Source organism: Delphinapterus leucas, chromosome 2 (assembly GCF_059928025.1).
Source record: "Delphinapterus leucas isolate spDelLeu-1000000601 "Yukka" chromosome 2, BTC_Dleu_Yukka2, whole genome shotgun sequence".
NCBI lineage: Eukaryota > Metazoa > Chordata > Mammalia > Artiodactyla > Monodontidae > Delphinapterus > Delphinapterus leucas.
Genome location: NC_143130.1, coordinates 3,623,459 through 3,640,792, shown reverse-complemented (window position 1 = coordinate 3,640,792; position 17,334 = coordinate 3,623,459). Strand labels below are relative to the sequence as shown.

The 17,334-nt window shown below is 41.2% G+C and overlaps 1 protein-coding gene across 1 annotated transcript in view; it reads left to right on the top strand.

Moving 5' to 3' along the window:
* The window catches only part of KIF5B (kinesin family member 5B), a 44,156-nt gene continuing 26,822 nt past the window's right edge, over window positions 1-17,334 (top strand). Inside the window, exons 1-6 of the mRNA XM_022580631.2 lie at window positions 1-574; window positions 7,231-7,318; window positions 14,977-15,050; window positions 16,049-16,153; window positions 16,652-16,700; window positions 17,223-17,278. Of these exons, the coding sequence (XP_022436339.1) occupies window positions 449-574; window positions 7,231-7,318; window positions 14,977-15,050; window positions 16,049-16,153; window positions 16,652-16,700; window positions 17,223-17,278 (498 nt within the window). The 5' untranslated portion in view covers window positions 1-448. The remainder of the gene's footprint in view (window positions 575-7,230; window positions 7,319-14,976; window positions 15,051-16,048; window positions 16,154-16,651; window positions 16,701-17,222; window positions 17,279-17,334) is intronic.

Genomic DNA, 17,334 nt, shown 5'->3' with positions numbered 1-17,334 from the left:
CCGCCCCGCGCTGCCCTTCCCACCGCCCGTCGCCCGTCCGCGGAGTCTGGAATGAGTAGGCGGTAGCGGGCGAACCGGCGAGCGGAGAGCAGGGCGGGCCGACGCTGAGCGCGGCCTGCTCTCTCCGAGGAAGAAAGAGGAGGTCGTGTTCCCGGTCTCCGGGATCCCCCAGCCCCGCACCCTGCCCCGCCGGCGAAGGAGAAGCTGAGGAGCCGCCGCCGCCCGGCGCCGCCGCCATGGCTGCCATGATGGGTCGGAAGTGAGCCTGCGGGCGACGGTGCCGGCGCGGGCGCTGCAGCCCCGGTCCCGGCCGCTCCGCCGGGGAAGCGCGACGCCGCGGACTGCGGGCCCTCGGCCTTCGCGACCCCAGCCCCTCGGCTCGGCCCGTTTCCTCCAAGACTGAGCGGCGGGGAGTGGCTCCCGGCCTCCGGCCCCGGCAGCCAGGAAGATGGCGGACCCGGCCGAGTGCAACATCAAAGTGATGTGTCGCTTCAGACCGCTGAACGAGTCCGAGGTGAACCGCGGCGATAAGTACATCGCCAAGTTTCAGGGAGAAGACACGATCATGATCGCGGTGAGTGCCCCCAGCCCCCTCTTTCGGGCCCGGCCGCTCCTGGAGTTCAGGGAAGCGGGGAGCGAGCTTTGGGGGCCCTGATGGCCCCGGGGAGGGGCGCGGCGCCTCCTCGGGTGCTCCTGGGTCGCCCCGCCCTGGTCTGCGGCGCCGGCGACGGGATGCACCCGCCCTGGGTCCGCGGCCCTCCCGCACCTGGGGCGCGCGCGGGAGGGGCGGTGCGGGCGCGGGTTGCGGGCACCGGGGCCGGCTTGCGTGCGCTTGCGGGTCCTGGTGCAGGTGCTGTCGGGGGGTCGCGCCGCCGCCTCCCCACGACTTCCCATTCGGGCGCGTTGAGCTCTGAGACCTGCCCTTCGTACCTTAAATAGTCACGATGCGTGGTCTCGGGGAAAGCCGTAGGCGTTAGACTGCATCGTCTCCCCTACGGGGAAAGGGAAACTGCACCTAGCGCAGTTGGACCCGTGCCCTCGGTGGTCGCCCAGCCCGCCTTCGGGTTTACAGTTACACACGGCGAACGGGGAGGGCTGCGAAAAGAAGTAGGTGTCTTTTGAACTCGGAGCGCTCGACTTCGTTTCGTCTTGCATCGGATCTGGCCGATTCGCTCTGGGTTATAAATGAGCCTCATTCTCATTGGGTTTTACGGGGTAACGGTATATGGGAAAGAGTGTGAACTCTGTTGTGTGTATATCAAAGTATTATAACAGAAAAAGGGAAAAGAGAAAAAGGTAAAATTGGACCAGTTTTTTGAGAAAAAGGTAAAATTGGGCCAGTAAACTAGGTTTTTTTGAGAAAAAGGTAAAATTGGAGAAAAAGGTAAAATTGGACCAGTAAACTAGGTTTCTTGTTAGTGTCAGCTTCCTACGTCTACGGTGAGGAGCTACCTTGAAGAACTTGATAATATGCCGAGGATGGTGAGATACTGTCCTTCGTAGTATAAACCATGACATGACTAGACTTGGCGGATCATTGTCAACTTCTGATAACCAGAAAGTAAGGTGGGGTTGGTGTCTGTCTTTTTTCGTTTTTGTTTTTTTTTGAGGTCTGATCTCTGGTATTGAAAGGTCTCTGAAAATAACATCCCCAGATCAAGGAGATTAAAATGGGTGGCAAGATACTGCCCACAGAACGGTTAACTGTGACTGGAAATGAAAGTCATCTTTCTTGGTGATGCCGTTTGACAGAACTTGCTTCTACATGGCTGTCATGCTACCCAGTGTTAACGTTGACTTTTTCTCTAGTGGTATTCCACATTTGGCATATGTTTGGATAGTTAATTTGGAAACCAGACAAAGGGATCACGGGAGATGGAACGTAGAAGATGAAATGTAAGACAGAACTCAAGTTCTTTAGAGTTTTTATGTAAACGTTTCCAAAGTTCAGCTCTAGAATATGAATGTCATAGCTCCACGTAGCTCAGGAGGGTTTTGGCAAACAAGTCGTTAGGTTCCTAACAAGTGCCAGCTACTACTGTGTGAGGACTGTCAGGCTGGTTCTTTGTTAACAAGTCCACAGAAAAACTCAGGCTATAAATGACATCGTGGCGAGGCCAAGAAGTTAAGCACGAAAGTAGTCATCCTTTTCCTTTAGGGTGATACACTGTACGTGCGTGGAATCAGAGGAGGCTTGCAAGGCCTGGGTTGTTAGTTGGCAAACACTAGTAGGCTGCTAGTTTCTCACAGAGTTTTTATGGTTATTCAGCCTCTCAACAGTGGTTGAACATCAAAGCTGTCTTCCTTTCAGATTTGTAGTAAGAATGTCTTATTACTTCAGGTATTTTTTTGTGTGCGTATTTACACAAATCTATAAGTATTATCAAGATTTATGTTTTGGAATGATAGAATTTAGGATTCACAAAATGTTTTATGATTAGGTTAGAAGGCAACCTTCTAACGCAGGCCAAATGTGACATAAGATACGAGGAAAGAGTTAAAAGAATATAAACAATTACCACAGGAAGCATAACGTTTATTTTAGGTTGTTTCCTTTGAATTTCTTTACTTAGGTTTCCTTAGCATTTAAATAAATTTAAGTGATAATATTGGAAATCATGGGTGAGTGATTGGAGTTGTGAATCAGTAATGTACAGTTGGCCTTTAGATAAACTGGTGAGCATTTTAGTCGTTTGTTTTTGTTTAAGTATAAGCAAAAATACATTAAACTGAGTGCGATACAGCTTTAAAAAGCGTAAGGCAACATGTTTAATTCATTATTTTCTGAAACCAGTGTTTTGCATATAGTAAGTCATTAATTACTCTGAGGTCTTTTTTCCCCCCCAATTTTTTAAAGTGCTTTATTTTATCTTTTTAAAAAGTTGTCTGGGAATTTATAAGGGCAGCTAGGAGGAGTGGAATTAGAAAATCTCCAGGTAAAAGTCATCCCATGGTTTGTTTTGTTCATTTTACTGGATCCTGATCCTGATTCAAAGTAAATAGTTTAAGAAGGAATTGCTGCAGTGCAGCATTTAAAATTAAATTATCTTAAACAATTTTACAACATTTTGTACACAGCTTTCTGGTTAAATCAAAATTAAAAAAATAAGTATTTTAGTTTACAGTGTTAACTGAATTGTACGTGTGATCAGTGCTCACGTAGAAGATAATTTTATAGGATTCTGATTTTCCTATAAATTCAGTTTCCAATATTTTGTCCAGACTTTTTTCCTGTTACTCATATAATCAGTGATTTTAATGTAATGTGACCCCATGGCAATGTAATCTTGTAGTGTTTCTCTGTGCTTTACAGCCTTTGTACAGATTTTTTTTTTGTAATTAAGTGCTCAGTGAAGTGCTATAAATATCACATATTGAATGAAATAAATGCATTATTTTTTGAAAAACTTTGAATGATACAGATAGAACTATTTGCTTTAGATATGCAAACTTGTTATCCACAAAAACTGGGGGACCAGGGCAACACCTGGTTATATAGTTCAGAGGAGCCTGCTGAAAACACCAAATAAAAAAATCAATAGAAAAGGTTATTCCCACATTTATTTATGCGTCGTGAAAGTGGAATGTGCGTATTTGCGTCGTTAAGCACCTTTACTAATCATCATTCCCTATGTGGTGTATACTGGAGAGCACAGAGCCCGAAACAGGCTGTGGCAGTTCATTGAAGCTAGACCCAGTTCCTTACCTCTAGCACAACACAATTTCCCCTTTCAAATGTATGGTGATTTGGTGTTTGATCCTGATTACCTTAAATACGAAAATTAAAAGAGAAGGAGCCATCATAATATACCTTTACAATTGTGGAATGTTCACCCATAATCTATCTAAGGAATCTAAGGGAAATCTAATATGGTGTAATCCCATGTTATCTGAAAATCACTATTCAGAATTCCAGAGAAAGACATATTCCTGCCAGAGAGTGTCCTTTGTAACCAAATTTGGTGTTCAGCCTGGTCCGTGCAGATTCAAATAGGAACCACTTCACTTAAGAAATCTAAGGTAAGGGCTTCCCTAGTGGCACAGTGGTTAAGAATCCGCCTGCCAGTGCAGGGGACACGGGTTCGAGCCCTGGTCCGGGAAGATCTAACATGCCGTGGAGCAGCTAATAAGCATGTGCATCAGCCACAACTACTGAGCCTGCACTCTAGAGCCCACGTGCCACAGCTATTGAAGCCGGCGCGCCTAGAGCCTATGCTCCGCAACAAGAGAAGCCACGCAATGAGAAGCCCGCGCACCGCAACAAAGAGTAGCCCCCGCTTGCCACAACTAGAGAAAGTCCACGCGCAGCAACGAAGACCCAACACAGCCAAAAATTAAACAAACAAAATCTCCCCCCCCCCAAAAAAATATTAGTTGCCTTATTTTGGAGAGATGCAGTTGTCACACTATTACCTGTTTTTTGTTAACTTGTTTCTTGCAAGTAAAATTAATCATGAGGGCTTCCCTGGTGGCGCAGTGGTTGGGAGTCTGCCTGCCAATGCAGGGGACACGGGTTCGTGCCCCAGTCCGGGAAGATCCCACATGCTGTGGAGCGGCTGGGCCCGTGAGCCATGGCCGCTGAGCCTGCACGTCTGGAGCCTGTGCTCCGCAACGGGAGAGGCCACAAGAGTGAGAGGCCTGCGTACTGCCAAAAAAAAAAAAATGAATCATGAGTTCTTTAACCCTAGAAGTGGTCTCCATTTCGATTTAGTTAACATTACTTGATCACTTATATTCGATCCTAGTATATAGCTGTTTAACTTAGTATTCAAGAATCTATCCAGCCTTATCCTCTATTATTCTTTGAACTCTACTCTCTGTACTAATTAGTATCATTTCTAAAATTGTTACTCATTTACAATATCTGATACTTTATAAGGTGCTAAATAAATGTTTGCTGGATAAATGAATAGGGAAAATTACTTTCTTTTTGATAGAAAAAATATTAGTATGGTTTATTTCTGTTATTTTGACTGTACTTGTGTTTGTTTTCACAATTGTTTATCATGAATACATCTTGTACAATCAGTGAAACAATAGATTATCTTTTATTAGCCACACCTGTAGATTAGTTAATGTCTCAGAATCTTAGCAAAGGGCCACTTTTATGTATGTCATAGCCAAAGAATAATCAGCCATTGAGATGCCTACATTTAATTGATGCCAAAGTGAGGTCATCTGAGTATATCCTTCAGGAATGCTTTCAGCTGCAGAGGGAAAACAAACTAATAGTGGTTTAAATAAATAAGAGGTTATTTTTCTCACATAGGAAGTCTGGAGATGGGCCTTTAGTTCTACTGACTCTGTTACCCTCTGTCATCCTAAGTTATTGACTTTCCCTTATCGTATTTGTCGTGTTTGCAAGATGGATGTTCCAGTTCCAGACCTTCATTCCACAAAGGAGAAAGGGTAGCTTCAGCTGAGGCGGTCCTTTTTATCAGGAAAACAAAACCCTTCTCTGAAACCTCCCAGCAGACCATCACTTCATGGTATCTAGAGCTGGGTCATGTGACACTACTTGCAAGGAGACTCCGCTAGCAGGTGGTTAGCTTCCAGCTTGTCTGGTGGGAGGCCAGAAGGGGACGGGGAATTGGGAATGGCTTTGGACAGGTCTTTAGGGGCTGTTTGTGTCATCTTTACTGTTGTTCCAAGCTTTAGGGAGGGGAATTGTGGGGTAGAGTTTCTAAAAAGTATGGTCTTTTTCAGCTAAGACCTAGGAAGTATTCGATAATGTTAAGGATTATTTCTGGGGTGGTGATTGTTTATTTTGGGGCCCAGCGCCCTTCCTTTACTTTAGAAGAGACTAGAGAGCCGTCATACACTTACTTTCAATACCAGAATCCCCTTGCTCCCTCTCTCATCTTTAGATGCTCACTTTCTCTCTTAGATTTCTAGATTGTTCCTGCCAGCATTTAAACTTGCTCAGGTCTTGTCTATCTTAAAAGACAGCTTTCTTTGAGCCACAGCCAGATTTCTGTTCAGTTACCTCCTATTCTTTTTTCAACCTTTTCCAGTCTGATCTTTGTGGTGGTTGGATACTTTTCAGTTTTGCTTTGTCCTCACAGCTGAATTTGACACAATCACTTCCTCCTTGAAAATTCTTCCTTGACTTGCATGGACATCATACTCTTGATTTTATTCATTTCATGTCTCTGGCTCCTTCTCAGGCTACATCAGCAGTTCTCTAAATGTGTCCCCAAGATCCTTTAAGGGGCCCACAAAATCAAAACTGTTTTCAAAATAACACTAAGATATTACTTGCCTTTTTCACCGTGTTGACATTTGCATTTGATTTTTGTATCCTTGCACTTCAGACTTACAACATCCTTTGGTTTCTTGAATGCTACAAGCTCCCTTCAGCCTTTCCTGTTCCCAATGCCTGGAGTACTTCCCCATGCTCACCCTCCCTCATGAGTAACATTGAAGAGAATGACAGTGAGCTGGGTGCTACTTACTCTTGAGTTCTTTAACATCCCTTCTCCAGAGTGTGTCTCTGGCATTCTTCTGCCTTCCCCAGCCTCAGGTTCTCCTCTAAGTGCTCTCATAGCACTTTCATTAGCACTCCGTTGTGCCCGTCGGAATTCTAGTCACTTGACCATTTGTCTGATGTCTGCCCCACTGTTACTTAGGTTCCACTAAAGCAGAGAATGAATCTGTCTTGGTCATCATTCTAGCATGGTGTCCGGCATAATCGGCACTCCATAAATACTTATTAAGTGGATGAACGGTTGAAATGCTGTTGCAGTAAACTGAAAGCTGAATGGAATAGTGGAAGGAGCCCTGAACTGAAAGACAGGAGATTTGGGTTTGAATTTTAATTTTGTCATTTACAACTTTTGGACCTCTCACGATTCTAATTCCTTATCTGCAAGATGATGTTAGTATTGAAAATAGGGTCTCAGTATCTGCCAGAAAAAATATGCATTAAATAAAAATTCACTCAGCAATATGAGTGCCCGCCACAGTGGTGCTAGGTTTGTGCTAGGTTCTGTGCTAGGTTCTGGAAATACAACAAAGACTAAAACAGACATGCTTGTTTTTGTGGAGTTTATTCTAGTGGATTTGTTCTTGGGCCCTAAGGTCCTTTCTGCAAAGATTCTGTGACATAAAGTGAGGCATAGTAGGTATCCTATTTTGAAGGTTAAATATATGATGACATCTTTAAAGGAGCTTAGAAATGTCTGTTCACCTTTAATCTGTGTAGTTGAAACCCTTGTTTCTGTTTTTCAGTCCAAGCCTTATGCATTTGACCGGGTGTTCCAGTCAAACACATCTCAAGAGCAAGTGTATAATGACTGTGCAAAGAAGATTGTTAAAGGTAAATATATTTAACCTGCTGAGTTGTTCCAGCAATAAGTCAAATTTTGTTTGTGATCTCTCCTGTTTACCCAAAGTTCTATTTTTCATTTTACGTTCCCTTTCCCTTTAGTTAATTGCAGTGGTTGTTTAAATAATGAAAAGGTCAAATATAGTTAGTAAATCTATTGCTCATATTCCATGAACTAATTTATATACAGTACCTTTTAAAGGGTGTTATGAGAATTATAGTGTGTGTACATTCCAGTTAATACTATTAACCTATACTAAGGTATTTTTCAGGTTTATGTTTTCTAAAACCATAGAACCTTAGAGCTGAGAGGGTGTTAAGTGATTATCTGGACTTACTTCCAGTTACTGCAGAAATATCTTACATCAAAGGGATCTTATGATTAAATAGCCATTACTTCGTGAAATGCTTTATAGCACTTTTTGACAGGTCTAATTGTTAAAGAGTACTTACGAGATTGAGGCAACATCTGTCTTCCTATAGTGTTCACCAGCGTAGATGGGTTGGGATTCAGTATCAAGTGGAAGGTTAGGATTAAGTAGGAGCACAGACATTTCATCTAGTAACAGGAGGAAACGTAGAGTTTATGGATAGAAGGAGGTCCATTCGTGTGACGGCGGGAAAATGTACGTGTTCTTTTCATGTTAATTCCAGTTTGTCTCTGGTGTAGGGAGCGAAGTCATCACAGAGAGTGAGGATGGGAGAGGAGGTTCTAGGAAAAGGTACAGAGTCTTCTAGCAGTGTGGAAGTGAATGGATTAGGGAGGTGTGGCAGCATTGCCAGGCAACGTTAAGAGCCCACTTGTGGTTAGCTGCCAGAGAGCTGAATTTACCCAGTTGTATTTTGCCAGGCAAGTACAAAAGAGGGAGAGAAGGGCAAGCGATGTAGTCGAGAGTGCTGCTAATGGTGAACCCTGGAATCTAAGCTGCCTGGGTGGGGGAGGCAGGATTTAAGGGACAGTGAAAAAAGGTGGTAAGGTTAGTGTGTTATAGTCTCAGTGGAGTCAAAGGTTTTTTGGAATCAGGGTAATAGAAGGAGTGAAAGGAAGTGGATACTTGGTGTTAGGAAGGCAGTGCAGTTAGTAATGAAAGGTCTAGAGTGTGACCATGGACTTGGCATTGGAGGGAGAAAAGGATAAGATCATGGAGAAAATTAGCTTCAAGGACCTAGAGGCCAGAATATCATCTAGTACATGGACGTCTAGTCATGGGATCACCCACTACGTGGACATGAAACCACGAAGAATTACAGCAGGTATGGAATTGGTGAGAGACAGTGGACTGGAGGGAGAATTAATGGCTGATTCTGTAAACGACTGCAAGAAAGAGGAACAGGCAGTGTCATCTTTTGTTGTAAGCATCAAATAGTTTTCCAAATGGATCTGTCATGGAACACAATTATACTACATTCTTTGATTTTGACTTACTTTTGTCGTCAGTATAGCAAAAGATTGCTTTTTTAATAACATGAAGTTGTTGATTCATGAATTCATGGGCAGTTTAAATGTATGAATCTTTTTCACATCCGCTGCAGCCAACGGTAGACCCCAATCCACACTTAAATATTGGAGTTTTTTTCATCAGGCATAGAACCAGCATTGCGTATTTTTTTCATCTGGCATCTGCACAAGCCTTTAAAGTGCAGATTCCATTTTGTTCATTTTAGCTCATAATCCTATTTTGAGTTTTGTTTTTACAGTTGTCTTACAAGGGATCTGAGTTGGCTATCAGCATGTTTTAATAAGTCTGTTATGGTGACAAGGATATTGAAGGCTTTTTTTAAGGTCTTTATTTAAGCACAGTGGAGTTTGGAAAGTATTACTATGAATCATTTATAAAGTACTTAATGGGCCATGGTTCTTAGCCTAATCTTCTAAAAATAGAATAAGTTTGTTGGCAGTTATTAAATCATACTTGGTATTTAACCAACTTCAGATTCTCTTACCTGTACAGTTGTCTAGTTCTTAGCTTACCAACATATCCACAAGAATATAATGAAAAGCTTGCATCCTTTTGTGAAATCATGGTGCATGACTCTGGTGTTCCCCCAAAGTACTAGTTGAGTGACCCAAACAGGAAATGAGATTAGTTCAGCCATAGCTTTTCCTCAGTGAAATTTTGGTATATTTGTCTGAGGTTCCCAGAATCGATTGACTTTTTGCTTTTTGAGAACGAGTGTAGCATTTACAAGTTAGTCATCTTTTACCTCCATTCCCTGTGGCTTTTGTGAAATTTTTATCCATGGGATGTAATTCTCTTACAACTAGAAACTTGGGCTCATTTAAAGCCATTCTTTGGCCATCCTACCCACCTCAGACCCGAAGCCGCTCTCAGCAGTGTTTTTTCTGTTGTTCATTTTGCACATGGTGTTGTAGAAGACGGTAATACATCATTTGTTGACATAGTCACCTTTTCTAGGCAGTGCAGGTCTACTCATTTCTGAATATTTTAAAAGCTCTCTTTAGGGCCTTTTTATTTTGTTTTTATAAGACTCACTTATCCTGGGCTTTTACCTTTCTCATACTGTTCTAGTGATTTTTATCTCTTGTATATCTTCAGTTATGAAGCCTCTTAACAATAGGCTCATACCTACCTTTCTCAGAACTCTGCAGTCTGTGGTCCTGACATCTAGTGTACTTGTTTCTACTACCTTTTATACTGTTTCATTACTATTTACAACTCTGAGATGACATCATTCTTTTTTTGAAATCTCTCTCCTTTTCTCAACATTTTGATACTTTTTACCTTTTACCAGCAGATTCCTGCTTTACTGTTGGGAACTGAGTTCTGGGTAGCAGTTCCCTTCTTTGCAGTATGGTTAAGAGCATAGACTTTGGAATCAGACAAACCTAGGTTGAAGTCTAGGCTCTGCCACTTTCTAGCTTGTGACTTGTAGCAAGTTCCCCAGCCTTTCTAAGTCTCCATTTCCTCTGCTGCAAAATAAGGGTACCGTGAGGATTTTAAAAGATGATTCATGAAAAAGTACTGACTTGCCCTGGACAAGACACAAATGTGGCGGAGTTACCAGTAAACACGTAGCTTTAAGGAGAGTGATGGGGGTGGGGGCTAGGTGAGGTGTCAGGGCAGGAAAGCAGTTAAATACATGGCACGCTGGACTTGGGCTATTCACTGGCACACAGGTCAAGTGGAAGGCCATGGTAAGAAACTGGTAGGCAAGGACTGGCAAAACGATGGGTGAGCTGGTATTTTTTCTGAGACGTGGATTCGATGAGCAAGCTGCCGGGACTGAGGTGAGAGCAGCTCATGTGCTCTGGGCTCCTGACAGCCCACCGAGGTTGCATTGTTTCATAAATATCTGTACAAGTATATAACTTACGTATAGGGCTGTTACCTTTTCCTTTTTGTAGATTCGTCAGATAGATTTTTTTTTGTTTTCTTTTGAGCATGCTTTGTCCACTTGTATTCTCTCGAACTCTGAACCCGAGTGATGTCTACAAGTTGGTTTCCCTGGTATAAAGTAATTTTCATTTATTCAATATTTGCTATATGCCAGGCATCTCACCAGGCCTCCAGGGAGTCCCCAGTTTCCCACCATAGCTTCCTGACCTGGACTGTGTGCCACTGTATCCACCTTAATTTTTCCAGGTGTAGCCTGCCATGTATTTATTTTGGTTCCTCTGTTCCTTGAGAATATAATGTAGTAGTTAAGAGCTTGTCTTTGGAACCAAGACTGTCTGGGTTTGCATCCCAGCTCTATCTTACTGGCTGTGGAACTGTAGGCCACAGTTTCTCAGTTTCCTCATCTATAAAATGGGACTAAAAATAGTACCTTCCATAGGGTTTTGTGAGGATTAAGTACATTCATATATGAAAGATTATTAGAGCCTGGCACATAATGCTTTCAAATGTTAGCAGTAATGTATTTATTTTTAAAATTTACTTATTTTATTTATTTATTTTTGGCTGTACTGGGTCTCCATTGCTGCGTGCGGACTTTCTCTAGTTGTGGCGAGCAGGGGCTACTCTTCATTGCAGTGCGCGGGCTTCTCGCTGTGGTGGCTTCTCTTGTTGCGGAGCGCGGGCTCTAGGCACGCAGGCTTCAGTAGTTGTGGCTCACAGGCTGTAGAGCGCAGGCTCAGTAGTTGTGGCATGTGGGCTCCGTTGCTCTGCGGCATTTACCGCCACCAGGGAAGCCCAGCAGTAATAATTTTATATGATGACTTCTAATTTTCACAGCCTTCCCCTAAGCAGACATTCTGCCGATGAGGAAGCTGAAGTTCAGAGAGATTAAGTGACTTTCAGAAGGTGATAAGCTGTTCCTTCACTTGCTAAATACGTTTTTCTTGTTTACAAAGTATGAAAGTAGTATTTGTCCATAGTTCCACCTCTGTCTGTTTCTCACAAGAAAGGCAAAAGTATATTATAGAAGGGGAGGGACGCTTTAGAAAGATGCTGTATGAGTAATAGTAGTAATCATTCAGCAAGCATTTGAGTTCCTACTAAGTGCCAGGCACTGTGCTAGGGGTTAAACACAGCCCTGGCCTCAAGGATTTTACAGGCTAGTGAGGAAGGCAGACAAGTAAACTGATGGTTGCAATACACAGTGATCAGTATTATGATTAAATGCAGGTGCTACAAGAACACCTTGGGACTCTTTCCTAGATTCGTTTGGGGGTGGAATAGGATTGGAGAGAAGTAAAGCCTAAGCTAGTCTAAAGGATGCACAAGAGTGGGAGGGAGAGTGAGGGATTTACTCCAGACAGAGAGATGCATGTGGGCTAACTGAGGCAGCCCACATGAGAAAAGTATCACCTCTGTAGGGAAGAACATACATTATGATATGACTGTGACGTTGAACCGTACTAAGTTGTCAGATTCAACCATTTTTACCAACAAAAACAGCAGTGTGAGGGGAAGGATGGTGGGAGATGGAGCTGAATAGGCAAAAAAGAGCCACTTCCAAAGGTGCCTAATTTTATCTGATTACAGATGCGTGCTTTCTGGGATTTTCAAAGAGATGAGTATTATATTTGTGTGTGTGTGTGTGTTTAAAAGAACTGCACTTTTAAGATATGTGCATTTCATTGTATGTAAATTTTATCTCTGAAGAATAAAACTGCAGAACACTGAATTCTAGCCAATGGTGTATGCATGCTGGAGTATTTAGGCGGAAATGAAGTCTGCAGTTCACTTTGAAATGCATTAAATAAATAAGACAGATTAAGATGATTAAGGCAAACAGTAAAATGATAAGTTAATGATAGAATCTTGGTAGTGGTTATAGGGGTGTTCACTGTAAAATTCATTCCGTTTTTCTGTACGTTTAGACTTTTTCATAATAAAGTGTTGGCAGTTAAATCACTATAGAAAGCAAAGGTCAGGAATGGATTTGAAGTTAGGCAAGAAGGGATTATTATTTTCCTAATTGATAACAGTTATTACTTTAATTATAGCCTGGTGCCTCTAGAAACCACCTAGTCACTGTTACATCCCTGCTCCCAGAACAGAGAGCCTAGGTCGTAGTGCTCAGCAAATACTTGAACATTGACTATTCCGTAATTTCTGTAATCATATAAAATTTTAAAGTTTTGCTTGAAGTCCCAAATACAGACATGTGGCATACCTTGATTATCCTGTGAGCCCTCATATGATGTACTTCACCTAACACAAAATTACCGTAATATCCTATAGACATATGCTACTAATATGATCTTGGGAAGGTCACTTACTCATTCACCTACCAGTATTTATTAAGTACTTATTGTGGTAGTTGCTAGGTAATTGGATCATATCATGAATGAACCTTTCATGTATAGATCAAACAAAATTAGGTTTTATGTGATTGATTAAAAGATCTTAAGCAGAGGGTATGATACCGACAGGCTGAGAACAATTATATGTAAAGGAAGTGGATTGGAAAGGGTCTGGTGCTTTTTTTTTCCCCAGGTGATTGCTTCTTCAGAATTACAGAAATATTGTAATCTTATCTATTTTATTCTTTTTAAAATTTTTTTATATTGCTTTGGTAATTGTAACAAATGTACCATATTTTTATTTATTTTTGGCTGCGTTGGGTCTTCATTGTTGCGCACAGGCTTTCTCTAGTTGCGGCTTGCGGGGGCTACTGTTCGTTGTGGTGCGCGGGCTTCTCATTGCGGTGGCTTCTCTTGTTGCGGAGTATGGGCTCTAGAGCGCAGGCTCAGCAGTTGTGGCTTGCGGGCTTAGCTGCTCAACGGCATGTGGGATCTTCCCGGACTAGGGCTCGAACCTGTGTCCCCTGCATTGGCAGGTGGATTCTTAACCACTGTGCCACCAGGGAAGTCCAGTCTTATCTGTTTTAAATGTGATTCTTGAAGTTATTTTGCTTCCCTTCATAAAACTGAAAAGATTTTGAATGAAAGTTTCAAATGTTTGAAATCTCGTAAAATCTTCCCAGGGAAGTAAGTACTAATACCTTCTTTTCCTTATTAAATATTTCTGTAGCAAATCTGTTATCTAGTTAGCTGTGCCCAACGTTGGGACCTTTAAAATTTTCTTTTCTTTTCTTTTTTCTTCTTCCTTTTTAAAATAATCAATTAAAAGAAAAAGACAAGAATTGACTTGCTTACTACAGGTTTACTTTCCACTGTTAACATCTGCTGTTTCCAACTGAGGTTTCTCTTTTTACTTTGGCTTCCTCTAAAATAGAATGTAATTTTTTATATATATAAATTTATTTATTTATGTTTGGCTGCGTTGCTGCGCACAGCCTTTCTCTAGTTGTGGCGAGTGGGGGCTACTCTTCATTGCGGTGCGCGGGCTTCTCATTGCGGTGGCTTCTCTTGTTGTGGAGCACGGGCTCTAGGTGTGCAGGCTTCAGTAGTTGTGGCTCGCAGGCTCTAGAGTGCAGGCTCGGTAGTTGTGGTGCATGGGCTTAGTTGCTCCACGGCATGTGGGATCTTCCTGGATCAGGGCTGGAACCCATGTCCCCTGCATTGGCAGGGGGGTTCTTAACCACTGCGCCACCAGGGAAGTCCTAGAATGTAATTTTATAGTACCTTTCTTTTTACCAAAACAAACAAAAACAAAAACCAAACAAAAAAAAACAAAACATACTGAATCCCTGAAAACTGGAAATTAAAAGGTCACCTTGTTCACTCACATCCCTCCCAACCCCCCCTTTAGCCTAGTAAAGGAAGATGCTTAAATGTTAATGGTAGGCCTTAGGATACACAAAGGGCTAGAAAAGTTTTTCGCTGTTATTTTGGGTTGTTTTTGAATTCCACGGGACCTCCCTGATAATCGGTTTTGAAGTAGGACTGGCCTTGTTACACTTTGTATAAGGAGGTATGTTGTGTGGGTTTGTGAGGCTTAACCACCAGTTAACCACCAATCAGTCCTACTTCTAAAAGCTATTTCATATCTGTATGCAAGCTGCCAGAGCACTGTTTTTCTTTTCGGTCACGTAAAGCTTTGGAATACAGGTGTAATGACGTCTGAGATGTACATTGACAGGAGAGATGATTATAAGCAGTGGAATTTAAAATTTCCTTCTTCCTGACAACGGAAAGTGATCTGGGCTGGAGAGAAAGGAATTCCTTAGGTGAATCATCACTAAGAGGATTACTATTAATATATTCTTGTTTCCTGTAATGCCTTGCTTAAGGGGAAAAAAATCCCTAATGTATAAAATCTCTGCTTTTTTCATAGATGTGCTTGAGGGGTACAATGGAACCATATTTGCATATGGACAAACCTCCTCCGGGAAGACACACACAATGGAGGTAACATCTCACAGTCTGTACTTAGATGTAGTTTGCTGTGCACAGGGCACTCATTCGTTATTTGTGACATCGTTTTACCATACGCTTAAACAGCTTTATTTACTCTATTGCTTTGTCTCATACGCGTTATACATGAGTAACATCGTTGTTGCAATCTAATCAGTTCCTGAGTTTGAATGGTGAAACCGTATATTTGAAATTATATCTAGCTTTGTTTTATCCACATAACCACAAAATTATGAATGTTTTAGAATTAAGTAAGAATTCTCTGTTACCTTATAATGGGAAATTTTTAATGTTTGTGTACTTTCAGTTCTATTCAGAGCACTTAATTTTTTCCTCCTCTCCTTGGTCGTGTCCATGTGTCCGTCCTGTTTCCCCACCCCCAGCCAAATACTTGCCCCTCTTCTCTCATAAGAAGGTCTCCAAAATTATCAGAGCTGCTGTTAATAATAAATGTGAACCTGCTCAAGCTTTGCTTCTAGAACACAGCCTGTAATTTTCTGCCACTGCTACAGAGTATCTGCTTTTATCATTTATCTGAGCATTCCATATAAAGTAAATGACTGGCTTATTTTAGTGTCACTCATGTTACTCATTTCCATAACGTCAGAGAACAAGCACATTCCTAGCATTTGGATGAATTTGACTTGAAGTAGATGCAACAATGCAGATTTATATGCCGAGCAACTAACAAACATTTTCCTAGAATGTGTTCATTTACAAATTTGCATAATCTGATCTAACAATTAAATAAAAGGCTAAGATCAGTTGGTAACCCATATGGTTGGCATATATTATTTATGTGTAACTTACGAAAATATGTAACGGTTGAATTAGGTTTTTTTAGGTATTTTGTACAGCCACATTTTGTTTCACAAAAAATTGCAACAATTAGAATTCCTATCCTCTGTTGACTGTAAATTATAGATTAAAAGTTTTGATTTTTAATTTGTATATTACAATTTGTTTAAGAACTGGTTTTGTTTTCTGTTTAGGGTAAACTTCATGATCCAGAAGGCATGGGAATTATTCCAAGAATAGTGCAAGATATTTTTAATTATATTTACTCCATGGATGAAAATTTGGAATTTCATATTAAGGTAAAATCATTGGGGAAAGGTTGTATTTTATTTTATTCCTAGAATAATTCTGTTCAGTACTTTTTCTTTTAAAAAAGTATTCTTAAATATTTTAAAAATTATCTTACAGGCAGGTGTAGCTGAAAGATTATTAGAATTAGTAAACTCAGATCCCTCATCTGCCATGGTAATAAACAAGTAAGCTGAGCCTCTCTTGCCTTAGCTGCCTTCTCTGTAAGATAAGGGAGTTTGGCTACAAAGCTCAAAAGTTCTGACTAATTACACCTAATTGTCTAATTTTAGGAGACGATACAGAGTGGAAAATGTACTTTAGTTACATAAGGGGTTTGGTGGATTTAGGGCTTCTCATTAGAATAAGAGCTGTGGCTGAGTTGTCCCTGTAGTCTAGATGGTACCTGGAAGTCAGACCCCAGTAAATATTTAATGAATAGGTGAATAAATTACTTTGTAATTTTAAATGGTTGATTTTTCTTTTCCTTTATTCCCTCTGCCCTTTAGGTTTCATATTTTGAAATTTATTTGGATAAGATAAGGGACCTGTTAGATGGTAAGTTAAATTCTTGCTCTTCAATCGTTTTTCAATATACCACATACTGCTTTTTTTTAGTAGTAAATGTGAGACCATTTCTGAGTAACCTATATGCAATTGACGTAAATTATAGGAAAAAGTTTTAATTGAATGCCTTTGGACTTACTGAAAGCATATATTGTGGGCGCTTTGTAAGTAGTAATTAGCACATTGGACTAGAGTCCGGGAGCCTGAGTCTTGAGCGCTCATCATCTTTCGGCTGTCGGTCAGAGACGCTGTCCTTGGCAAACCATTGAACCGCTCCAAAATGTGGGTGGCAGACGTTGGCCTGGACTTAAAATTCTGTATTGCTGCATTGGTTTCTATATAAGTCTCCTACTGTTTCTATAGGCTTTTGCTTTTATAGTGATATCTACATATTTTTGAAGTTTATGTATTATTATTAGGCTGCTTGGGGAGAGAAACCGTTGATTGACTATTTCACAGCCAGTGTTAGAGTTTAGGTAAACGTTGTTAATGTTATTTATTTTTCTTTTTCAGTTTCAAAGACCAATCTTTCAGTTCATGAGGATAAAAACCGAGTTCCCTATGTAAAGGTATGTATAATACAGAATATTTAGAAAAGCCCTACAATAACATTTTTTTAGGATAG